Below are 26,649 nucleotides of genomic sequence, written 5' to 3'. Positions count from 1 at the left end.
CTGTTACAAGTCACTTCATCTTTCTGTATTCTCTTTCTTTGCAAATTCACCCAGAGTAATAAAACATTCCATTCACTTATATTCTGCTCATTAATAAATTTTGTTCCCTGGCAGTTTCGTGCATGTACATCCTCTCTGTTCTTCTCACCTCCCTCTTATTTCTGCCCCACTTTTGTCAGCATCCTTTCTTCCTCACAAATCTCTTTCTCATGTCCATAACTGTCCATTTTGTTCTGTGTCCCTTGGAGTTAACTAGGCCCATCTGTATGATCATGGGTTGGTGCCCAACTAGTGCTAGGTCTCCCTGTCTCCCAGAGTCTCTTAGTTAGCAATGTCAGTCAAAAGTGGTGGTTCCAGAGAGCCCCCTCCCTGTCGATATCTTCTAAGTGAGCTAGACTTGTGAGGGCCCTGTGTCATCAAGCACAGCTGCCGTGAGCTCATAATTGCCATGGCTGTGCTGTGCTTAGAACCCAGCCCTCCTCTCTATCTTTGAGCTGTTACCATCTTTCCAACACTCTTAGGCAATGAGCCTTAAGGGGTGGGATAAATGTCTTCTTTAGGGATGAATCCTTAGTCATCCTTTATTTTCAGCATCTTATGAGTCCCTTGAATTCACCCCCATTTGCTATATAAAGAGCTTCTCTGATGAAGTCTGAGAGAAGTTTTTATCTATAGGTACATTTCTTCTTTTTTCATTTTCTTTCATTTCAAAACACCATCTCCTGTAGTCCAGGCTGGCCTCAAACGCACTATGAACTGAAGTATAACTTTGAATTCCTGATCCTCCTTTCACCATCTCTGGAGTGCAGAAATTACTGGCATGCACTGGCATACATTGCTTCATTCACTTACAATTTTCAAACACTACAAAATATAGAAACCACATTGCCCAAAGTAAGTATGAATGATGAGAGCTGAAGAACTATGTTTGTTTCCCTTTCCTAATCTTCCTATAGGACCAGCTAGGTGGGGGAGCACAGAAAGTTCAAAGCTGTCAAGAATTAATTCTGCAACCACAGATGAAGTGGTGGAGTTACAGATGTCCTTGTCATTTAGGGAAAAGCCTCTGCTGTGCTGCCAGAAGCCTGTGTTTGAGTCCCCAAATCACTACCTAGTCTTGATGCCACTAGTCACTTAACTTCCCTTTGCTCCAATTCCTGCACTTCTGAATAAACATCGCCAATACTTGCCATGGGATCAGTGTCCTGCACACCTGAAGCTGTTTTGAATACTGAATATCTCAGTGTAAATCTTGGCCTTAAGGCAACCACTGTGATTTATTTTTGAGCATATTTGCTAACTGTAACTCATGGTCATTCGTGAGAGCATTGCTCTACTTAGAATGGTCAATGATCATGCTCTAATTATGACCAACAAAGAAGGAGCCACTTTGGGTGGATAAGTTTGCTTTTCAGCTTTTTACCTGGCTGCCTTGAATTAGCACTTACTGTGCAAGCATGAGAATCAGAGTTCAGGTCCCAGGTAGCCCAGCATATGCTACATGAGCAAGGCAGCCAGTCTGTAACCCAGCATCAGAATGCAGACACAGAATCCCAAGAGCAAGCTAGCTAGGAAGACTGGACACATTGCGGAGTTCTGACTCTGAGTCCCTGCCTGAATGAATACAGTAGAAGAACACTCAAGAAAGATTCCTAAAATCAATCTTAGGCCTGCCCATAAATGTAACACACACATATGTCCACTTACATGTGCCCCCACACATGCAGAAACATGAATGTGCACATGCATATACACATATACATTGCACACATGTGGAAAGCAGAAAAATTGAAGCAACACAAACATTTTCAGACATATCATTATAAACTAAAACTGAAGAAATCTATGGACATGTACTATGATGACTATTGAAGTACAAAGTTAAAAGCAATCAACTCAGAAGAAAAATGGAAAACTATGCACTTTGCACATTTAGCCAAAACAATCTGAAGAGACCAAAGCCCATTTGCACAGACTCCCAGCACCTAGGCTAAGCTATAAAACCGACACTGATAGTTATGCCTTGTGCCCAAGGCACCTTCCACAAATGTTTTTTCATTCACCCAGCAGCAGCATATGGGGTATCTTCTGGTACCCTTGGCATGGAGAAATCACTATAAAGACTACCACACACAGGGTATTATTAGCAAGAGGCAAACCCAAATCAAACCAAATGCTAAGGCTTGAGTTAGTGCATGTTCCAGCTGATGTCTGGTGTTTTAAGTTCTCTTTGTTTTCTTGGTAGGTGTGCCTGTACTCATGTTAGCAATCTTTATAGTGGAGCTCATTACCTTACATAGGAATCACAGGGATTCCCTTAGACCTGGTACAGTTAATGGGTATGAATGTCATTGTAGATAGTTCATGGATTTGTTACATCACTGAAAACATAGTATTAGCCCTGATGAGAATTTTGCATATGCTTTGATATATGGTTCTCCCTTATCTCCTCTTTTGTTGTTGTGGAAAGAATTTTTCATATTTATCCTTTCTTGAGCTAATGAACTTTCTCATTTTTCACAGGATCCTGATAAGCTGCCATGTGCCATATTATATAGGAGACATCTTCTGCTTGAGAAAAAAGGGGTTCTTGAAGGCACTGACTAAAAACTGTGCTCCTAAGCTATAACTTTGATATATGATTCTGATGATATTTTCCTTGTGTATTAATTTTGTATAGTGTTCAACACATACAAACTTTAAATAAGTTCTTGGTGTGATGTAACTTCCCTAGGTCACCTTTGCAAAATAATTTATTATATTTATTATACACTAATGAGATGTTTTTATTATTTGCTAATTATAAAGCTAAAGCTTTTGTTAGCACATTTTAGTGACAGAGAAGACAAACTCACAGTTGTATTTTATGTGTGAGTGTTTAACAGTAATATTAACAGATGAAATAAGTTTAATATTTTTATTTGATCTGTTTGCTTATGTAGACCACTATAAGCTTTCATTCACGGGCCCAAAGTAAGCTATGAACTTTGACTTTTCAAACAAGGTTCCTCTGTAGAATTTGTTCACCACATATAAACTTTAATAAGTATCTCATGGTGTCTTTAGAAAGAAAATATCATCAGATAGTGTTGAGATGTCACATGCATAAAGAACAGGAAAATAGAATATAGGCTACAGGGCTACATGTGTGCTACGTGCCTGTTCATCTTCATTCTATTAAAAATTGACTTTTATTACTTGTCAATTGTGTTTATGTGCCTGTGTCTTTACATGGGTATGAGAACACGAGTGCAGGTGTGCATGGAGGCAGAGACATATAGTCTTTGTGGGGTTGCAGTTATAGGTGGCTGAGAGGCACCTAGCATGCATCCTGGGGAACAAACTCAAGTCTGCTGCAAGAGCAGTAATGAGTCAGTTCTCCAGGCTCCATCTTCATTCTTACAGTGAGATCCACCATCCAGATTCGACTCTACTTCTACAGCAGTCCTCAATACCTGTGCCCATGCTATATTTTGCAATGGTACTGAAGATCCAAGTTGGTTTTCTTAGGTCATCTCTATAAATATGTGCTGCATAGAAATTAAAATCTAGAAATTAAACACACTCTTATCCGTTTAAAATGGCAATAAGCCCAATAAATGTTACTATAAATGTACATATTATAAAAGAGGCTTTTTGGAAAGTATGCATAAGAGTAATAGCACACTTTTTTGCAGATCTATATAGTGTCTTGCATAATAAAAGAAAGCTGGGTTCTCATATCTTATTCTACATCCAATCTGCTACAATATGGTTAAGTAATATGAACAAAATTCGGTCTCACACGATGTACATGTAGTTAGATAAGTACAATAATTTGCATAGCCTTTGCAGATAATTTTGAATATTGCTATTTGATACAACACCAAGCCTTAACAATGGTTTTCATAAAGATTAGCAGCAATGTGGGCTCTTAACTCATATCAAATGACTTTGTGTTCCACCCATCCATCACATTGTTTGTTATAAGCCATTGTTCTACTTCGTATTGTGAATGGATTATTCCCCCATTTGTATATGTTTAATGATACTATCCTTTGGTCATTTGAAAAATATTATGCAAAATTCTGAATGTTGACAATTTTATTATGCAATTGCGATTTTTAAAAAATCACATTTGTTAATGTAACAAATCACACCAGAAAAGCCTCCATGCATTGGGAGACTGTCAAACACATAGTGACAGATGTAAGTTTTCCAAAATTCTAAATTTGCTTAAAAGCTCAAACTTTTATCCTTGGCAGTAGGTACTGTCAGTTGTTTTCTCTTAAGTGACAGCACACTTCACTTGAGAGAAAATGTCTGCCAAATCCCAAGTCTGATAATCATGGTCTGTGTATCATTCCTCCAAGTAAAACATGATGTTCCATGGAAAGCCTGGCTATGTTGGCTGCCACACGTAAACAAGGGTGCATGCACTTTTCCTGGAGATATCCCTCACATTTTAGTATGTAGCAGCACCCAAAACTACTCCCCACCCCACCACAATAACTACAGAAAAGACACTCCCTGTCAGATAGAGATTCATCAAAGAGGTCATTTTCTGGGAGTAGAGTGGTTAGTGGTGAAATAGACCCAAAAAATTAGTGTAGTTATCACTTGTGTGATTTCTGAAATTTGAAAAGCACCTATAGTGTTTGTAATATAAATACAAATGTCAAACAAGTAAAACAGAAAAGCATCTAGGATTGCTTAGCCATCTGCTGGCCACACTTTGAGAACTGCTCTGTTAATTCATAGCATCCTGATAGCAACATCCCAGCTTGTGTATCCTCATCTTTCTTCAGAACAGTCATAATGATTATATTCTGTGAAAATTTTTCCACCATGTGCTTGCTTAGTAATCCTTGAAGCATTAGTAGTTTTTTCATGAAATTAAAAATTCTGTCACTAATGAGCAACCCCTTAATTGACTCCTACTTTCTCTGATGATTAATCTGTTGTTTTTATCAAGCAAATTTCCATGGAAGTTTTTTACACAAATTTTTCCAACTCCTACCAAGTCATTTTTTTTGACAACTCATCTCATCTGGATTTTCTGATTTCCTTCCTTAAATGTGACCATTTGAAAGCAAATCTTACTTTGATCCCAGCGCATGAAGAATTCAAGTTAGTACTGACCAGGGAGCTTCCTCTCTGAGGCATTTTGATAGTACCAGAAAATGTTGTGAAAGATACTGAGAGAAAAAAATTCTTAAACAGTCTTGCCCAGCTGTGACCTCTATGAACTATAATATGTATACCAAGATATGGTAAGGTGTGACTAGGCAAAACCATGGTTGTAATCATGGCAAGAATGTTATTGAAGTAAATAAGCACTTTCTTACTGAATTTAAGGCCCACTCAAAAGGAGAAAACATGTTCCTAGTACTGTAAATATACCAAGAAACCATGGTTGAGGAATTAACAAGACCCAGCACAAACCTACTACTATTATTTCTGTTAAACGTACATAATATCAAACTGCCCTCTGAATGTGCATCCATATACTTACAGATTAGTGAAGCTCTTAGACAGCATTTAAAAACTTTTTTTGTGTAGTTGATGGTGGGTATAGCAGAAACCTATAGTGCAGAGAATAAAGGGCTTGGGAGTACTCAGCCACTAGTGGAAAATATGTGTCATGCCACCCAAGCTTAGGGACCATTGTGGAAGAGAGGACAGAAAGGCTGTAAGATCTAGAAGTTGGGAAGGACTAGAGTGGGTAAAACAGTGTCTTCTGGGCATGACAAGACTTTATACTCATGAACACAAAGCAGCTGTGGTTGCGTACACAAGACCCGCACAAGATCAAACCAGTTAACATTCAGGAACTTCGTGGGGAGGGGCTCATGAACCCCATCCTAACTGAGGGACTTGTGACAGTAGCTTGTTGAGGAAGAAGAATCAACTTTCTTTAAAAGTATAGTTCCTAGTTAGTCAACCACACTCTGGTAGATAGACTATATGAACAATACAAATTGGATTCTATGGATTGTTTAAAAGAGGAGAAGTAGAGAGATAGGGACAGATCACAAAGGAATTGGTAAAAAGAACATGGGTGTGGTGGGTTGCATGAAACCACCCACTCTCCCACCCGTGAGCAGTAGTCTTAGACATTTGAGTACTTTGTCCTCAGGTCTCCAGTAAATGACACTGTTTGGGTGGACTTAGGAGTATGGCCTTACTGGTAGAAATGTGTCATTGTAGGTTGACTTCAAGGTTTAAGAAGTAATATACCATTCCCAGCTTGCCATCTTGGCTTCCTATTTATGGCTCCTGATGTGAGTACTCAACTGTTTCTAGCACCTTGCTTCCTGATTCCATGCTTCCCATTGTGACTGTGATGGACTCAAACATCTAGAACTGTAAGCCCCCCAAAAATGCTTCCTTCTTTAAGTTGCCTTGGTCCTGGTGTTTTTATCATAGCAGAAGAAAAGTAATAATACAGGGAATATGATCAAAATACTTTGTATGAAATCCTTAAGAAATTGAAAGAAATGTATTTTTAAAAGTGAATTTCAGTCCATATTTCCTTCTGAATTATTTTTGCATCAGCCTGTTGTCTGACTGAAAAGTGTCCTGCTTCTGCAAATTTGTTTTTCAAACCTTCTGTAGTTCTCATCTACTTTGTATGTATACCCCAGTTTAACCCTTTCAACTACAGTTTGCTAACTAATGATGACATGGAACAGAATTTACAATTCCAGTAACACCTTCCTTTGAGGGCTTGTCGCTTATTTGCAACATAGCATATGCCATTGTCATTTTATTCACAGAATGGTAGCACTTCTAAAGACATCCAATACATAAGCATATTATTTACAAAATAATGTGTTGTGGCAACTTATTAAATATTAGGAAGTCACAAAAGGCTGAGACTCAACACATGGGGCCCAAAAGTACAGGATGTTAAAACAGGAAATGTAATCATCTGTCAATAAAGAATGAAGTATGCATTTCAAGAAGAAACTATTAATATTCTTATATACAATGTCAATGTTAGTGGACTTAAAAGGTTGGGTTCTCTCTAAGTGATAGTAATTTGACATAACTAACACTGAAAGCATTAAACATAAAAACATTCACATCAGGAACTTGGGTATGTAATTGGGCGGTAAAGTGCTAGCTTAATGTGCAAAGATGTTGAATTAAGTCCCTGTCCCCAAAGTCTGTGTCCAACTCTAATTTTCACTTTAAATTTGCGGGATATAGCCAAGTAATGGTGGTACATGCCTTTTATCACAGCACTCAGGAGGCAGAGGCAGGTAGATCTCTGTGAGTTTGAAGCCAGCCTAGTCTTAGTCTACAGAGCTAGTCTAGGACAGCCAGTACTGAAAAAACGCAGGATATAACACGTGGCTTATGAGTCTATCAGGAGGTTATATTGTAAAAACAAACACAATGTCATTATGTTAAAATTGATTCCTTTAAGTAATGAGAAGACTCACACATAATCATCAGAAGTCCTAATATTTCATAAAATGTTGGAATTGCATCCAACATTTCTTTTGTAGAAAGGCCACAAAAGGCTTGATAGTGAATAACATACTGATATATGAATGTAGTTTGCACACAAACTTAAAAACTCCGCTCCGGATGCTAATATAAGCAATTTTAGTATTTGGTAATATAAAATGATTTCATTTTCTCTACCAAAAAGTCTAATTCTCACATTCTAAAATAAAAATCCCACTAATTATAATATTCTGAGAGAAATAAATATCCCATATTATGATCCAGTAAAATTATGTAGTGGAATCCAATATCATTTATTCTACTTCACTTAAAAGAGCCTTGCATAATTTGCTATTTGAAGACAGCATGAAAAGCAATAGAGTGCAAGCAGACATGTAGTGTTCCCATACAATAAGGCTATACAAAATACCACTTGAAGTATGTATTTACTCTTCTGGCTCTTTTCCTCAGAACCTATGCAGTGTCTGGAACATGGTTTACACCCAGTAATTGTTGCTGAATGAATCATAAGTCATTTCTTATAGGTCAGAACAGAGGGGAATTTATTAATTGTGCTTTTCAAAGCCATCGTTCTGAACTACATCCCACCCAAGTAACACAGAGAACATAAAAAGCATGAACAACTAGGCAGGCTGTTCTTGAACCACTGCCACCACATCTCCACCCTCCTCCCCCTCACCATTACACCGACAGATGAACAGGGCCTTGCATGGACATCTTGGGTTTCTGAATCTTGATTGCTTTCTTACAAGAGTTGATAGTTGATATTTGTAACACAGACCCTGAACTAAAGATAATAGGGCTAACACTGCATTATTTTTAAAGAAAAATGTCAAGAACAAAAAAATGAAAATGTCAAAAGATATACTATATTACTTAAAGACTATTCTGTTGGCAGAACTGGCCAGGTGATTTACAAAAGGCCTTTACTGGGCAGTCTTTAGATTACAATGTAGATGAAAAATAAATGGGAATCCATTTCCTGTTTATTCTCTCTAGACATTTGACAGATGGAGGAAAAAATGAGAAGAAACAATTATAGCCTGCAAGCTTGTAGGCTTCTTTTTCCGTTTCCAGATTGTGAAAAATAATTTTTGAGGGAATTTTTTTCAAAGGCCCTACTTTGTCTCTACTTTAGTATACTATTAATAACACTAGCTGACAGTCATCCTTGGTCACATCTGCATAAAGATAGGGCAGTATGTGAACCTGATATTTACCTGGAGTATAGCTTTTAAAAAGTGGCCCTTTATATAATTAGATTACAGTTGTGTAACCATTCTGGCAAGAAGGAGAACAGTCTAAAGAGACATACATGGTCTTCCTTTTAACTAGCAAACTATTGGAGCAATGGGCCTGAGAAATTGCAATTTCTCTGGAGTCCCATGCTAGGAAATGAAGAGGCTTGAGCCTCCGGGTCATAGGTGATTTCATGAAGTTTTAACAATTTTGTCAAACCACCTTACAAGGAAAAATGCAGCAGAGATGATAGGCAGATCACACCTTGACTAGGGGTGCTTCATAATACATACTTGCTGTCATCTGTTTTAACCTGAACCTCATGCCAGAACCATGAGGAAGGATGGACTTGAGAGGGAGGAATGTCATGAACCATCTCTCTTCCCTTTCCCAGTGTGACCACACTGAATTAACCCTCTCAGGTGTGCTTACTTACCTATTTGATGGATCTTTTGTGTGTGGGTGTCTAAGCCCAATCATCAGGACAACTTGGGCTCTGTCTTACCCTAACAACTTTGGAAACAACACATATAGATCTCATTGGGGCAATCTCAGATTAGATTAGGATCTCTGACAACTCCTACAGATGTGCATTCTTTAGTCACCTTATTAGCATTTTATTGCATGAATATTCAAGTGTCCACTGTTTATGTGAAGTGCTCTTGTACGAAAATGAATGGCAAGAGCATCTCTTCCTATAGTTGAGGAACTTTGAGTAGATAAAATGTAATGAATAAGTAGAATAGTCAGAGAAATGTTCTCCACTGTCAAGAAGCCTGGATCTGGCAGACTTCTGAAATCCCAGTCGAGATGCATGTTTATTTTTATGGTGGCTTACTGCCTTTTTGCTAAGTAAACTCAATGGGACAAAGGTACAAAGGACCTGAAGCTAGGAGACCTCCTCCAGGTTCCTATTTCTTGGTCTTGATGAGCAGTTAACTTTTCTATTGCATCCTTAGTCATTGTTCTATTCTAAGCAGGCCAGTAAGTTCTACATAAATGTACTTACACAGAGAGCCTGGCTGTTCTTTGTAGTATCCCTGTTGTATCCTAGCCCTAGATGGGCAAGCCCACATAGGAGGATAGCCCAAGCCACCTGGTGAGACTATGTCTGAAATGCAGACAGACCAGGACAGGCAAGGTTCCATTATGACTGTGCATTCCTGAATGTTGTGACACTGTAGCAATGTAAGTATTTTATTCTGTAGATTCTGATACTGTCAAGAAATAAAACATTGCTCATTTAAGATGATAGCATAATTTACTTCTTTCACATGTAATTAGCTGTATAGTTAATTATAATTTTAGGTACAAAAACCATGAGAAATGATGTTCAAGTTCCTGCGTTCTCCAAAGCGATTATTTTCCATAATGTGCTTTCACAAAGACCAGGAGAAGCAGCTAAGGGGGAGTCCTGCTGATAGCTTCTGAGGAGGCTGTTAGGATCCACTCCCTAGGGGGAGGCCTGCTGGGGGCTTCCTGGGGAGGCAGTTAGGATCTACTTTCCTGCTGCTGCAAAAACACACTCTGTTCCCATTCTGGAAGAGCCATGCTTTATTTGACTACGATCTAGTGCAGCTTTCTTATTTCAAAAACCAATGCCTTCATTTCTAATTTTATGCTCTGATACTTTATGCAATGGTTCCATTCCTGCAGTGCAAATTAAATTGGGTGCTGATGGGTTTTTTGTCTGGATCACCGATGGGAGATTTTTAAACTGAGTGCCTAGACTCCCTTGTTCTTATCAGCAAATGGAAGGCTTTAAGTTTAATTTTTCTTCTATTTCTAATTGTCAGTTTTTTATAGTAAGAAAACAAGTGACCAAATAAAATGTATTTCCCCATGTTGTGACTTCCCTATTTCAGCATTTGGTGGTTGCTTTTATGTGGCTTTGATTTCACCTCACCAGTTTCACTGACTTCAGTAGTCATGTCGAATGAGTCTCAAAGAACAGACTGTGTAGGGCACTCAGTGACTTTCCTTCAAATCTATTTCAGAGAAAGCAGATTGTTACATTATTGGGCATCTTTGAATAAACTGATTTTTCTGATTATACTATAAGAAAAGTAGGAATTGAGCAAACAGCCTGTTTAAAAGGATTTGTGTTTTTTGCACTGGCTACTGGTAAGAAGAAAACCTATCACCTGTCTCCTGTAAAGATGTAGAAAGCCATGGCGTAAACACTAACCTAACCTCATCCAGCTTTGTCTCCAGCTCTGTTCTAAATCTTGCTTCCTTCATGCAATTGTTGTACGTTTGCTTTATTATATTTTAGCTACAGAAAAACGCTTGTAACATAAAACTTAGAGACTTAAAGTTGTAAATGTATACTTCAGGACTGTTAAACATAGTCACACAGCTGTGCAAAACACCTCCAGCACGTCCATCATTCTAAAGCACCAAAGGTCTGTTCAACTGAAGCAGCAGCCTTTCATTCACATCCCTGACTCACACTCAGAAAACACACTGTGCTTCTTCAAAGCCTATGAGTTTGCCCACATAGTTTTCTTACATGCTATGGTTTAAACCATTCCCTAATGTTTATGGTACAGAACTTCTTCTCCAATGCCACACTGTTGTAAGGAGGGATGATTTTATAAATAGACTCTTGTCCTTGTCTTAAGAATAGCTATGGGTCTGAAGAGATGGTTCCGTTCAGCAGTTAAGAGCACTTCTGCTTTTACAGCGATCCTGAATTTGCTTTCCACCTCATTCATACCTCCAGCTTTCTTTTCTGATGTGTGGAGGCCCCTGCAGTCTGCACTCATGAGGTGCACACGCATACTCTCACCATACACACACACACATACACATACACACACACACATACACACATGCACGCATGCACGCATGCACGCACGCGCACACTCACGCTGCCTGGTCATTTCCTTTACAGACACCAAAAACATGAGGCAAATAAACTTCTACTGCTTATAAACTACACAGTGTGCAGGATTGTTTGAGCAGCACAAAGAAGACTGAGACAACAAGGATATCACACGGTACTGGTGTCTAAGTGCTTATTTCTCAAGTTTCAACCTCATCACAGCATGTGCTTTGTTTTGAGTTTTGAAGCTGAATAATGTGTGTGTGTGTGTGTGTGTGCACGCGCACGTGCACGCATCTGTGCATGTTATATGCATGGGTGTATGTACTGTGTATATGTCTATATGCATATGTGCCTGTGTGTATGCATTCATATGTATGTTTATATGTGGGTTTGTGTATATGTGTACAAATATTTACATGTGTGCATGTACTTATATGTGTGCAAATGTATATGTGCCCCATATTCCTGTTTTTGTGTGTTTGTATGTCTGCAAATGTGTGAATGTTAGTGTGTGAGTTTCTGTGCTTCTGTGTGCTTCTGTGTGTGCTGCATTTTCTTATCTACTCATCTAGCAGTGGATTTTTGAACCCCTTCAATTTTTGAATCCCTTTTTATTCTGAATAAACATTCTATATATTTCTTCAAGGCACTTTTTAAAATTCTTTGGGTATTACTCTAACTTTATTTCTGTGGCTGTGATAAAATATAAGACAAAAGGTAACTATTAAGGAAAGTGTTTATTTGGCTTAGAATTCTGAGTCACAGCCCACCATTTTTACGGAAGCTAAAACAGGAAGGTGCACAACTGGTTGCAACACATTCACAAGCAAGAGAAAAGAGGCAGTAAATGCATCTTTGCTTGCCTGCTTTTTCCTTCCTTGCTAGGCTCAGAGCTCCCTTGCCTACACAGTGGTGCTGGCCACAGGAGCTGGGTTTTCCTATATCAGTCAGTCCGCAAGCAAGAAAGTCCATGGTAATCAGGCCCACAGGCCAAGCAGTTATAAACAATCTCTCATTGAGGCTCTTTTCTCAGCTTAATCTAGATTGTGTCAAGACTAGAATTAAAAGCAACTATCAGACCTCCATATCCACAAAGGTGAATATGTAGTAATTCTAGTTTTGGTTGAAGAGTTGTTGTTTTCTGTGGTGGCTACATCTCTTGACGTTTTCACACACAGTACACACAAATATCAGTCTCCTTACATCCTTGTCAACACTTCTTTTTTGTTGTTTGTTTGTTTGTTTGTTCTAACTGCAATTGTTCTATGTATTGGAGTATTTCATTATAATCTTGTTTCCTGAGGCCTGGCAATGCAAAGGATCTTTATGTTCAGCAGCCAGTAGTTCAGACCTGCTGTGTGTGTTCTCATGCTGGGCCACCCCCTCCAGATATTGTTGCCTTGTAGCACAGCCTATTGCTTGTGAAGACATCAAGTCACATGCCATATCAGTGTTTTGCTTTGTCAGCTTTTTCTTCCACTCTTCCACAGCTTCCTTTTCAGCCTTTTAATACACACAGTTTTTCCCATTTTCTTATGTTTTGATTTCACTTTATATTCCAACCACAGTTCTCCCTCCCACCCCATCACCTCCTCCCATCCCCCTCACCACCCTCCTAGCCCACCTCCAGTCTACTCCTCCTTATGGGTAAGGGCTCCCATGAAAATCAACATAGTCTGGCATGATAAGTTGGGGCAGGGCCCAGCCCCTCTCCCATGCATTAAAACTGAGCATGGCATTCCACCACAGGGAATTGGCTTCAATAAGCTAGCTCATATAACAGGATTATATCATGGTCCTACTGTCACTGAGCATGGCATCCCACCCTAAGGAATGGGGTCCAACAAGCTAGCTCATGTACCAGGTTTGTATTGTGGTCCTACTACCAGGGGCCCCTCTGATAGTACAACCTTCACAACTGTGTCCCACATATGGAGGACCTAGTCCAGTCCTCTGGAGTCTCCATAGTTGTAGATCTAGAGTTCATGAGTTTCCACCAGCGTGGTTCAGCTATCTCTGTAGATTTCTCCATCATGATCTTGACCTCCCTTACTCTTATATTCCCTCCTCCTTCTCTTCACCTGGATTCCTGGTTCTTGGTTGTGGATCTTTGGGTCTGGTTTTATCAATTACTGGATAAATGCTCTGTGATGATAGTTGGGTATTCATCAATCTGATTACAGGGGAAACCGGTTCAGGCATCCTATCTACTATTGCTAGGAGTCTCAGTTGGGGTGCTCCTTGTGGATTCTTGGGAGTTACCCTAGCACCAGGTTTCTCACTAAGCCCATCATGGCTCTCTCTATTAAGATATCTTTTTCATTGCTCTTCCATTGCATCACTCCCTACCTAGGCCATCTTGTTCCCTCCTGTTTTCATCCCCCTTTCCTCCCCCTTGTCACCCTTCACCCCTAGTTTGCCCTGTAGATATCTAATTTCTCTTCCCAGGGTGATCTATGTGTCTCCTTTAGGGTCTTCCTTGTTAACTAGCTTCCTTGGAGCTATGGATTTTAGTCTGATTAGCCTTTGTTTTACATGTAATATCCTTATGTGATGGGTGATGTCATTCTGTAAATATGTTTCTCATACTGGTTAATGAATAAAACACTGTTGGCCAATAGGAAAGCAAGGCAGGTGGTACTAGGAGACAAAGAGGATTGGAGGAAGTAGGAAGGAGGAGTCAAGATGGAGAGGCTGGGGAGACAAGATTCAGACCCCATTCCCCGGTAAGATGAAAGCACGTGGAGATATTAGATTAACAGAAATGGGTTAATACTTAAAACAGAGCTATCTGATAAGGAGCAAGTAACTGGCCAACAGCATTATATCAAATACAGAGTCTCTGTGTGTTCATTGGGGCTGGCACGACAGTAGAACAGACCAGCGGCAGGAGGAAAAACCTCACTCCTTACACTTATGAGTGAATTCATACCATGTTTGTCTTTCTAACTATAGGTTACCTCATTCAGGATGTTTTTTTCTAGTTCCATCTATTTCCCTGAAAATTCCATGAGGTCATTATTTTTAATGCTAAGTAACACTCTTTATCCATTCTTCAGATGAGGGGTATGTATGTTGTTTCCAGGTTCTGGCTATTTCGAGTAATGCTTATGCACAAAATTTTGTAATCCTAATGTTGTACAATTGACTTATCTGTTTGTTACTTTGAGTTGTTTTTACTTTGAGTTAACCTGAACCATGTTCTAGGAGAATTCTGCTATGCCCACCCTCTTCAATCTAAGGCATCTCATGTTTCTTCTATGGTTCCTTAAACCCTGCAATGGACCCTTCATATTTTTCTTTGAATATAACAGTGTACACACATCTGAACAGACACCTGTACAAGGCAATGTTTGAACAAACATCACACTTTTTATTTTACATCAATACATTGATTGGCCCTTGCTTCTGTCTTTTCAATGGTGGCTGCATGGCAAATAGTCTTGAAGGAAAAGCAAGTGAGTTTACAGCCTTAAAACGTAAAAATGGCAGACAGGAAGTGGAAACTGGACACAATGGATCATGATGGCTTCTCGGCACTAGTGAAGCTAAGTCAAGAAGGTCAATGTCATGAAAGATCAAAAAAAGAAAAAAACATTCATACAGAAGAGGGCTCAGGTTATAGAAGACTTCTGTCCCAGATCTCAGGATTTTGGTTCTTTCACGCTATCTATCACATTTGAAAGACTCACCTGGCAGCAACTCCATGAAGTATGAAGCACTACTCTTGCTCGCTGATAGGCAATGAGTACTGGCCTATTCTTTCTCTGCCTTTGATTCTGGAGGCTCAGGCCTCCCACCAGCATTCATAAAACTACACCAGGGAAATTTGGTGAAATTTACAAGAAGGGAAAACTCTGAGACTCTGTGAAGCACTAAATAAAATATTACAAGGGATTTTGTGACTATATTTGAAAGTTATTTTGCCTGAGCTTCCACTTAGTGAGGAATTTCTAGCTAGTGTCCTGACAGATGGCATTCTAGTTATCACCTAAACATTTCACTAAAAGCAAATCTTTCAAGGTCTGTTACATCCGTCTTTGTTAAGTCCATCCTTCAGATGAGCTGGCCTGTTTGTCATTCCTGATGCTGATTTTTGCTTTGCTTTGTCTGGTGTTACATAGAATATTTATCCTGTTACCCACTTAGAAGGCATTGGATTACTGAGTCTCAGAATAATATTATTTCATTATCTAAATATATTGATGATTTCTATCCAGATCTTGTTTTCCAGACCAATTAGACATTCCAGACATGCCCCAATCTGGTGATGATCTGTTCACACACTCAGAGCTAGATGATTCAAATGACGTATGTGGCCAAATGAAAATAGCACTTGTCATATGCTAATAATACCTTTTATTGACTTAACATAAGGTTTTATATATATTTTGTGTTTATATTGTTGTATCACATTTTTCAGTTAAAATACCCAATTTTTTTTTTCTGCACAAGCAAACACAAGCCATGATTCAATTCATGGATGCAATTTGGTAAAACCATAACATAATCTTCTCAGTGAACGATCCCTGATCGCTTGGGGTTTTCCTTCTGTCAGCAGTGGTATTGGTTCATACTTGTGTTATACTTGTGCTATCTGAACATTTCATAGCCATCCCTTCGATTTTGTCATGAATAGAAATAGCTACCAAAAGACTGTGGGCTTGAGATGCCTTATTCTGTGATGACCTGGACCATATTTTGATTGGTTCTCATCCACTGAAAGGTAGGATTCACCAGCATCAGTGTTAACATATTTCCCACCGGGATACCATGCTCTGCTTGGATGAAAACAGTTCATATGGCAGACATTCTCTAGCTCTCCCAAATATTTCTTTTTAAAGGTGCCAGCATCTTATTAGGAGAGTAAATAAGGTTTGTCTCCAGAGCATAAATCAGTAAGCTCTCTGAGACATGATAGAAAGGCCCTCATTCACAAAGCAAAGAAGTCATGACTTCTGGTGGAGAAGTGGAGGCAAAGCCCCTCTGTGGAGAAGGGGAGGAATATGCTGCCTCTGCTCACCCAAGGAAGAGGCAAACTTAAACTCTGTCTGTGAGAAAGGAATCATCATCTCTCTTCACTGGGAAAGACATCAAGGTTCTCATGTCCATCAACAGGGACCATGAAATGCTCTTCAGCATGGAGCAAGCCACATGCTTGACACAGCTCAGATGGTGTGAAGAAATCTTCCACAAAGAGTGAAAAATAACAGTGAGGGGGTAAGGGGTGGGGCAGGAAAGTTTGGAAAGAAGTTTTCAAAATTAAGGTGGGGGAGGATCAGGGACCAAAAAGAGCATATCTAGGAAACACTGCAGATTTTAGGCAATAAAAGCAAAATATAACAACAAAAAGATAATATCATTCTAAAAGGTGCAATAAGGAAAATAAAAGAAATAAAGGCCATAGACAGGAAATAAAGAAACACTTTACTTACAGACATTATCACAATCCATGTACAGAATCCTAAAGTATCTTTGGAAAAGCTTTTAGAAGTAAATCTCCTTAGAAACACATAGCAGAGTACAAGATCAATGTCCAATGAAATCAGTTACATTTCCCTAAGTCAGCAATGTACAGAGAAATCAAAAGTTAAAGATCATTGTCCCTTATGGAAAGAGGAAACATCAAGCACTCTGGGGAGATCAAACCCATTCATGTAAGATTTCTCATAGTAGGAATTCTAAGACATCAATGAGAGAAATGAAGCCTAAATTATGAAAAAAAAATATTTACTGATTACATGATACAATATTGTTAGAATATTCAAACTTCCTAAATTTATGGGAATATTTAAAAATCTATGGATAATTTTAGCAAATAACATACCATTATTTTTTGTCCTTTTTAGAAAATACAGGAAAGTAATGTATTTCAAAGTTTTAAGCAATTATGAGGGGAAAATAAAGTTTAGAGGGGGAAAAAACCCACAGGCCCAAAAGTGCAGATAAATTTCAATTACATTTGCCTTAAACCATACACAAACTTAGGCTTATGGTTTTGACTGTGTGACAGAGTACCTACCTAGGCACAGGGACCTAGTTTTAATTCTTAGCACTCATAGAAAAACATAATTGAAACAAAATGATAATAAAAAATAAGCCAGGCATGGTGATGTATGTCTTTAATCCCAGCACTCAGGAGGCAGAAGCAGGGAGATTTCCTGTTTGACATAGCAAGTTCCAAGATAGGCAAGCAGGGATACATAGTGAGATCATTTTTCAAAACCAAAAATTAGTAAAAACAAACTCATATAAAACAATACATAGACATATTTGTGATGCCAGGTTTGTTGATGGTGTAAGCTTGTGGCTTGCATCTGTAACCCCATCACTTATAAGTGTGGGGCAGGAGAATTGTAAGCTCAAGGCTTGTAAAATCCAGTACCACTGTGGGAACACAGAGGATATGGTCCCCCTGGGCAAGAGAAGATAAGCATATGCTCACCACAGGGCCCACCATTCTCATTCCAGGTGTTTTCATAAGAGAAATGAAACTTACAGCCATTTTATTCACAGTGAAAACCGACAGAAACTCCTCAGTTGTAAAATGAGTAAAGTAAGATGCACTGATAATTTCAAAAAGCAAAAAAAAAAAAAAAAAAAAAAAAAAAAAAGGGAAAAAACTTGAAAAACATAACTGTGGATACAAAAACTTTACAACTAAGATGCTGTACAAACCAATGCTGTCTACTGTAACAGAGCTCAATGGTACAGAGCTCAATGGTGCAGTGCTCTATGGTGGAGTACTCCATGATGAAGTGCTCCATGGTGGAATTCTTAATGGTGGAGGGCTCCATGGTAGAGTGCTCCAAGGTGGAATGCTTAATGGTGGATGAGGCCTGGCTTCGCACACCAGCATTGAAGAAAAACATATCTACTATATGGTTCTATTTTAAAAATTCTGCAGAAAGCTGAGTAAAGGAATTTAAAGTTTAATTTACAGAGAAAAGCTATAGGCAAGCAAAATAAAATATACCCAACATTCCTATAAATCAAAGCTGAAGTTGGAGGGATAGATAACTGAAAGCAGACAGAAAACACAGTAAGAATAAAAGGAAAATAAATTTCAGAAATGACAAAATTGAATGGTAAATGCAGCTAGCTCTCTTTTTCCTTGATCCATATCTGTTAATTTCACCAATTACAACTAGAAAATTATCCAGGGGAAGGGAACGTATCTATAGTGAAAATGCTGAGTTTTTATTTGCCACTTTTCCCTAATGATGCACTATAACAGCTGTTTACATAGCCCTGGCATTTCAGTGTACATTACAGGTAATCTAGACACGATTGAAAGTGACAGAAAGACATGCATACATTGAATGCAGATACTACAGCATCTCACACGAGACATTTGAGCACCTCGGATTTTGGAATCCATGGGGGTCCTGAAACTAATGGCCTGTGGATAATAAGACATGACTTTATGAAAGAAAAATTGAGCAAATGGAAAACCCAGACAGCAAAATTAATAACTATGCCTAAAATGAGTTTAAGAATTACAAAACTTAAACCCATGACAGCTCAACATTCATTTTAAAAAATATGAATCCTTAATATTTACCTTCAATATCATGTGTATTTTTATGATTCTTATGAATCACCATTAATTCTGTACTATGAAAGGTCAAATAACAGAGTGCTGTTACTCTTATAAAACTTATATACAACAATATTTACCAGTGAAACTGTGAAGAGACCAAAGACCATTTCCTTCAGTTAATTCCCTTATGAAAAGAATTTAGTCTACACAAAAGGACAAGGAAACTAGATGTTTATTGTTTGGAAAATCAATAACTTATTCTTGCAAATAATATAGAACTGAATTGCTATTGTTGATATTAAGTAAGAAGAATACAAAATAAATTCAAGTATAAGCAGTTTCCAAAGGTTCTGTACCTGATAGGTAGGAATCAAGGTGTTGGATTCTAAGGACCTCTTGAACCCTACTGTAGATGATTTTGCATGCTCAGATGAACATGTGTGTGTATATATGTATGCTTTTGAGGACAACTTTAAAACATGAGAATTAACAAGGAATTAGTGAAATTATTTTTAAAAGGTGAAAGGCCCAGTCCCGATGGCCACGTGCACAGTACAACTCAGAGGTCCCTGCAGAAGAGGATGTAGGAAGAATATAAGAGCCAGAGGATCAGTCTGTTCACTGTAGGACTGTCCTCTAGGAATGTCAGGAGCTACACCCAGAAAGTCACCAACATAACTGCCCAAATATGAGCTGACACCAAGACATGCCAAGAGTGACACCACAATAGGCATGGCAAAATAGAAAGAAAAACCTGGAGACCTAAATCCTAAGGAATGCAGAGTGGGAAAAATAGTCTTCCCCAGGGAAGAGCTCACCAGTTGGTTATCCAGTATCAAGTGATCAGCTTTCAAACCATACAAAGAGGAAACTTTATACAGAGTCCTTTATATTTAGCAATATGTGTGTATATGCATATAAATTGACATATATGCATGTAACATCAAGTAGTGAAACAGAGGCCAGAGATTTGAAAGAGAGCAAGGAAAGATATATGGCAAACTTTGCATTGAGCAAAAGGAAGGGAGAAATGATATAATTATACTAAATTAACAATAAAAGAAAAATTAAGGCTTGTACAATACCCCAATTCATCTTAAAAATATATGAAAGGTTGGAATGTTACTGGGACCAATAAAAAAAGATTAAGGAAGAGAAATACCACGTTTTGGGATAAGACAACACTATACCAAAATCTTGTTTCACAGCAACAAAAATCATCAAATAATATTTTGGTTTTGTTGGTTTTGTTTGGGGTTTTGCTGGTTCTTGTCTTGGAGTGATTTATGTTTGTTTGTTCTGAGACAGGTTCTCTCTACATAGCCCAGCATAACCTTCAGCTTGCACTGTTCCTTCCTTCCTCTCTGTCCCTGGCTCAAACCATGTTTCCTCAACTTAAGGAAACAAAAGATTATAAACTCTGTCAGGAAAAATAAGTATGCCATATTAATAAGCACAAAGCAGACATTAGTCAGCTCTTTCCCTTCCAGAATCTGAAGAGGATTTATTCCAGACTCACGATTCTTAGTACAGTTTCCATAACAGTAAAAGACACACCACATCAACTGTGGAAATGTTACATCCCACCACAGATGTAGACATGCCTATGAACTCAGTGGACAACAGTGAATAAGGATAAACTCTTCTGCAAATGAATCACAAAGCCACGGACAAGACTGAGACAGTCCTACACCCTGAAAACACTGTTTCCCAGAGAACTTTATATTTCAAGGTTCATCAAATAATGTGGGTTTTAACACAGAGATAAATGTCAAAGCATCACAAACAGAAATCATAAAAAGTACAAGGCTACCAAGGGTACAAAATTACTTTTTAAAAAATAAGCTTCTGCCTCCAGAATCTGTTATTTTACATAATCCGGTGCCCTTGACATGAGCTGTCAACCAAGGGAGTGACCAGAACCTGCTGCTCACACCTCGTCCAGTGTTCTCTCAGAACCTCAGACTTCCTGTAATTGCATCTGACAGGACTCTTGCTTCTTCCCAGAAGTCCTATCAGCATACCTAAATCAGAGTCACTTCCTTCTGCGCTGAAAATCAGACTAATCAGTGCAGAGGCCTCTTTGTGATTACAATTACAGTTTCCTCCCTAGATCCCTGGGGAGACTTCCATTTTGATCATAGTCTGCCTTCTGCCTCTCCAGATAGAGTTAAATGATAAATGATTAGATGGTTTAGAGGACAAATCATCATCCCCTCAACAAGTTGCACACAACCTAAAATAGATCTTTAAAAGGACATGTCATTTGGAGAAGCATCAATAAATTAATACAAGTGTGAAAACTAAGGCTGTACAACCACCACTAACATTTGCCTGCCAAATATCTAACAGGAACACGTAGTGAAAGCTGCAATTACCATGAGAGGGTCAAAAATAATGGGTGGCCAGATGTAACCTCTCTTCCAACATTTCTCAATGCCCCTTTGTGATTTCACCTTCATGGGGGAGATGGGGTCTAGACCTTCTTCAGGAGCCACTCTTTCAAGTGGGAATCATATGGTTCAGGGAGGGTGAGGTTGTGATTAAAATAACATAGTCCAGTCTAACAATAAACCCACATCTGATCCAATATTTCCTCAGAAACACAGAAGGCTCACAATTAGAAGTGGTTTCTAAAAATCAGAGTAGATCTCATGCTGTCTCCTCTCCAAGCTCTTTCAGCCCACCCACACCAAAAGCCATTCTAATGCACCCTGTCCCTCTTTGCTTACTCTTCTTCATGTCTCTCACTACTGCTCCTTCACATGGCCCTCCATCCTTCAATCTAATCAATTTTTTGCCCATAAGAATTTGTCCCTCAGAGCAAGACTTATGGAAAACAGCTTAGTAGAAATAGGAAACCACACTATAGGCTAGCAACATGCACTCGTTGAACCGTGTGCCTATCAGATCTGAAATAATGCTACATGCATGTAGATGAAATAATGGAATGGTTAGGACTCAGAAGAAAAATTCTGGTCAGAGTCAGTCAGAGACCCAGTCCCTGGACAGAACTGTGTTGTTGGTCATTTGAAGAAACATGCTTTATAGATGTGCTGTTACCTGAACTGGTAGAATGTTAGCAGGTGGTGTCTATAATCAGCATTAACTTCCACCAAGTGGATGCCTGTGATAACTCTGAAGTGTCCTACTATTTACTGAGATTTCAGCAATACAAATGTTCCCTCTTCTTTGGGAAATGAATATATTCTTTTCACAAATCATTAATTATGGAGTAAAGCCCATCCTCATTAACCAGGACCCCTCTGATTGAGAAGCCATCACAGAAGAGGCAGCAAGTTGCGCAACACAGATCTGTGGCTATTAGTAGATTAGAGTTCACTTAACCTGTCTGTTTTCTGTTTGTGTTTAAAGTGGAATGGATTGAGTCACCCCACCATATGTAACAACAATTGACATGGGCACATAGAGGGGCATTATTTCTCTCGGTTCTTTTAGAAGCGATGTTTCTGGGAATGGAAATAGTCTGATCTGAGTTTCTCAACCCCAAGTTCATGATTCTGCTGAAAAGAATCTCATAAGTTCTCTGAAGCTGGTCATTTATGTTTCATGCATTTTATTTATTTTATATAACCAAGTCCATTTAAATAACAACAAACATTTATAGACAATATTTGGGAATTTGGGCGTCGTTCTTTCTAATCTACTTCCTGCTGGTAAGGGGCACTGTCATGGGGGATTCTAAGAAGATGCAGAAATCCTGGCTGTAGTCTGTAAGTCTGCTTTGTCCAGCTCTTTTGAATGTAGGATCACCTGGTACTCTGTTTCAGGTGGTCTGGCGTGATCAAACCACATTAGTCTGGAAGGAATCCACAGCTTTTCATTTTCTGTGGAAACAAAAATAGAAATCCTTTTCCCCAGTAACTTGTCCTTGAACTTAAATTTTGGAGTCATTTTCTTATTTAATTTATTATTTATTATTAATTTATTATTTTACATGTCAATCCCAGTTCCTTCTTCTTCCCTCCCTTCTTTCTCCCCTCCTTCCCTTTTACCCTCTCTACCCTCTCACATGTACCCTAACAACCCTCCCCTCCCATCACCCCACCCCATCCAGTTGGAATGCCATCCAGTTGGGGTCATGTAGATCTGACAGGTCATGTGAAGTAGGGACTAGGGCTTCTCTCCTGTCTCTAGATTAAGGCAGTTATTCCTCCATGGGGGATGTGTTAGCAAAGTCCTTTTGTGCACCAGGGATACATCCTGGCTCCACTGCCTGAGGTTCCTTAGACTGCTCAGTCCTTCTGGCTGAGACCCATATTCAGGGGGGGCCTAAGTCAGTCCCATGCTGGCTCCCCAGCTATCAGTGTGGTGGCCTGTTAGTTCCTCCTTGTTCAGCTGTCTCTGTGTGTTTCTGCAGCCTGGTCTTGTCCTCTCCATCTGCATCTGGGTTCTAGTTCGACTCAGTGTTTATGTATGGGTGTTTGCTCCTGTTTCCAACAGGCATTAGATGAGGGCTCCATGGATAAGTTAGTAGTTGATCTCACTATCCGGGAAGGGCATTTATGGTAGCCTTTCCACGGAAGCTCAAATTGTTAGTTGGCAGCAGACTTGTAGTCTCTAGACCTTTCTTTGTGTTCAATTTTATCTTCAAACCAATATTGGCTCCCTCTTTTATGTTCTCTCTCTCTCTCTCTCTCTCTCTCTCTCTCTCTCTCTCTCTCTCTCCTGTCTTCTATTCCTAACCAGGCTCAATCTTCCTGGTCACACGTGTTTTCCTTCCCCCTCGTTTTCTCCTAGTTCTCTCTCCATTTGCTGCCCCTCCGACTTCCCCTGTGCTCTGGGGAACTTGTCCCTTCCAGGTTCTGTGAGGGACTTTATATGAATCTCGTAGAATACACCTTGTATCCTAGTTCCTCTGGTGGTGTGAATTATAGACTGGTGATCCTTTGATCTAGGTCTAAAATCCATATATGAGTGAGTACATACTGTGTTCCTCTTTTTTTGTGACTGGGTTACCTCATTCAGGATGGTTTCTTCAAGTGCCATCCACTTGCCTTCACATTTCAAGATACCATTATTTTTTTTCTGCAGAGTAGTATTCCATTGTGTAGATGTGCCACATATTCATTATCCATTCTTCAATTGAGGGGCATCTAGGTTGCTTCCAGATTCTTGCTATTACAAATAGTGCTGCTATGAACATAGTTGAACAGATGTCTTTGTTGCATGGATGTGAATCCTTTGGGTATATGCCTAAGAGGGGGATTGCCGGGTCCTGTGGTAAACTAATTCCCATTTTCCTGAGGAACCACCATACTGATCTCCAAAATGGCTGTATGAGTTTGCACTCCCACCAGCAGTGGAGGAGTGTTCCCATTTCTCCACATCCTCTCCAACATGAGTCATCATTGGTGTTGTTTCATGCATTTTTAAGACAATGGTTTATAACTCTCAGAGCTTCTCAAAATGAAAGTCAACTGTTTACACTTCAACAGGGAACCAGTTGCTAGTAACTGCCATCAGCCTGTGGGCAGTCTTAGAATGCTTTTTAGTAATCCCCTGTTGGCTCTGTTCACATCTCTAAGTGAAGGATGTGAAACTTTCAGTAATGGAGGGCTCCCTGCTACCCATGATGGGCATGAACTGCTTTTGCCCAGACCCCTGTGCTATGGACTTCTTCTAGTCTAGTCACCTGGAAGGAAGGAAGGAAGGAAGGAAGGAAGGAAGGAAGGAAGGAAGGAAGGAAGGAAGGTGACTCCTGACAATTTAATTGTAAAGGAAGAAGACAGCAGAGACCTGCTTTCCTCATCTGAATTTGGATTGAAATGCTAAAAGTCTAGAACACCACAACACAGCCAAGGAACTTCCATCAGATTACCCCAGAGTTAATCCTTTTAATTGCACTGAAGAGAAAAAGAAGGATAAGCTGGGAAAGTCCTTTACATGAAGTGACAAGGCCAAGATCAGCCTCCTCAGTGGAGGCAAACAGCTGCCCTCAGGCCACCATATCTCCCACAAAGCTTAATTCTCCAATTCATATGAGTCTGTCCCCCAGTTATTGCTCCTTTTATACAAAATTTCAACAGTTTACAACCTCTCCCTTCATTAAAGTAGCCATCCCAGAGTATACAACATGAACATAGACATGGAACTGCTTAAGAAAACAAAGGCACAGAGTGGCAAGAAAAAGGAGATATAAGGGCATGCATGCACAATGTATGGTGTGGTGTGTGTGTGTGTGTGTGTGTGTGTGTGTGTGTAAACAATATTTAAGATAAAATAATCAAAGTTGTTAAAAAGAAGTTACTCCATAAATGACCTATTACTGGTATACTGACATAAGCAAATCAAATAGCACCATGTTGTATATACAGTATAAGTTAGGTTTGGATTCTTTATCATTACAAGACTTACAAAATAAATTCAATACTGCCAAGTAGCTTCTATGATGCAAACTTAATTTGCTTTCCAATCATGCTGGCTTGTTTGTCTTCCCCAACAAATCACATGAGAGACCTCATCTCATTCATTAGCATCCTATAAGATGATATAGAAAATTGAATACATGTGATTACATTCCTAGATACTTCTGGTAATTGTCCTTTAAGGATCTAATGGCATTTGTATTTCTTTGATCTTTTTACAGGAGTATTATTTTAAATCCAGCCTATTTCCGAAACCATCTTCGTCAGGCCGCCGTGTTTAGATGTCTGGAGAGATACTCAGAAGCCGCCCGGTATTTCTGTTAGAACTTTCCAAAGATTTATTTAAAGTTAAATTAATTTTACCCTCAGATTCTGGTAATAGCATAAGAGGACATTCCATTTCTCTCATGGAATATGATTTTACCCAAGTTATTGTCTTATAAATGTCAAGCCAACAATTATTGAGTATCTTTTTCTTTAATTAAAGCTATTCCATGTTCATAGCTCTTAGCGAAATTCAAACTTTCCAGCCATGAGGTCATTAATGATGATGGGAAAACGTCCATAGACATTAGAAGTAAACTTGACCTCTTAGTCTTGAGGATCTTCTGACTGTAATGACACAGTTTTGTGACTTGAGCTACAGAGATGAAGTCCAATTGAGAGGAAAGAACCATGGCAATCCAGAAGCCCACCTCTAAAGACATGGCATCTGTTGGGGATCCCAGGGTTTCAAGGTATCCAGATTGTTACCTCTTGGATGAAAGGGAACTTAGTGAAGTAATAGCCATTATTCTCATCCCCAGAACCTAGGTTTTTAGCAAAGAATTGTAAAATCCTCACAGCCACTGTTTTTTGTTTGTTTGTTTGTTTGTTTTTTGTTTTTTGTTTTGTTTTGTTTTCCAGAGTCAAATTCACCGTGATGGTTCTTTGTTTGATTGACCCATTTCCTCCAGGGAAATTTCCCTCTTTCCTAAAGTGCAGAAACATACTGTCCTTAAAATATATGAAATTTTTTCCAGGAATTCTGTGGTGGTGGTGGGGGGAAATATGGATAGTTTCTAGAATTCCTTCAAGCTCAACTCCTAATGACAAATCTATTTTAATAGAGGTGTCTAATCTTTGGGTGACTGTTGTCCCTAGAAAGTTCTTATATAAATCTTTTTTGAGCAGTGAATAAAATGGTTCCA

At 39.0% G+C, this 26,649-nt stretch overlaps 1 protein-coding gene across 1 annotated transcript in view; it reads left to right on the top strand.

Annotated features, from left to right (window-relative positions):
* The window catches only part of Spata16 (spermatogenesis associated 16), a 265,426-nt gene that overhangs the window by 81,531 nt on the left and 157,246 nt on the right, over positions 1-26,649 (top strand). Inside the window, exon 3 of the mRNA XM_051185905.1 lies at positions 25,681-25,770. Coding sequence (XP_051041862.1) covers positions 25,681-25,770 — 90 coding nt within the window. The remainder of the gene's footprint in view (positions 1-25,680; positions 25,771-26,649) is intronic.

The sequence above is a fragment of the Phodopus roborovskii genome, unplaced genomic scaffold (assembly GCF_943737965.1).
Source record: "Phodopus roborovskii unplaced genomic scaffold, PHOROB, whole genome shotgun sequence".
In the NCBI taxonomy this organism is placed as follows: Eukaryota; Metazoa; Chordata; class Mammalia; order Rodentia; family Cricetidae; genus Phodopus; species Phodopus roborovskii.
The sequence above is the reverse complement of the archived record's forward strand: the minus strand, read 5'-3'. Positions and strand labels throughout refer to the sequence as shown.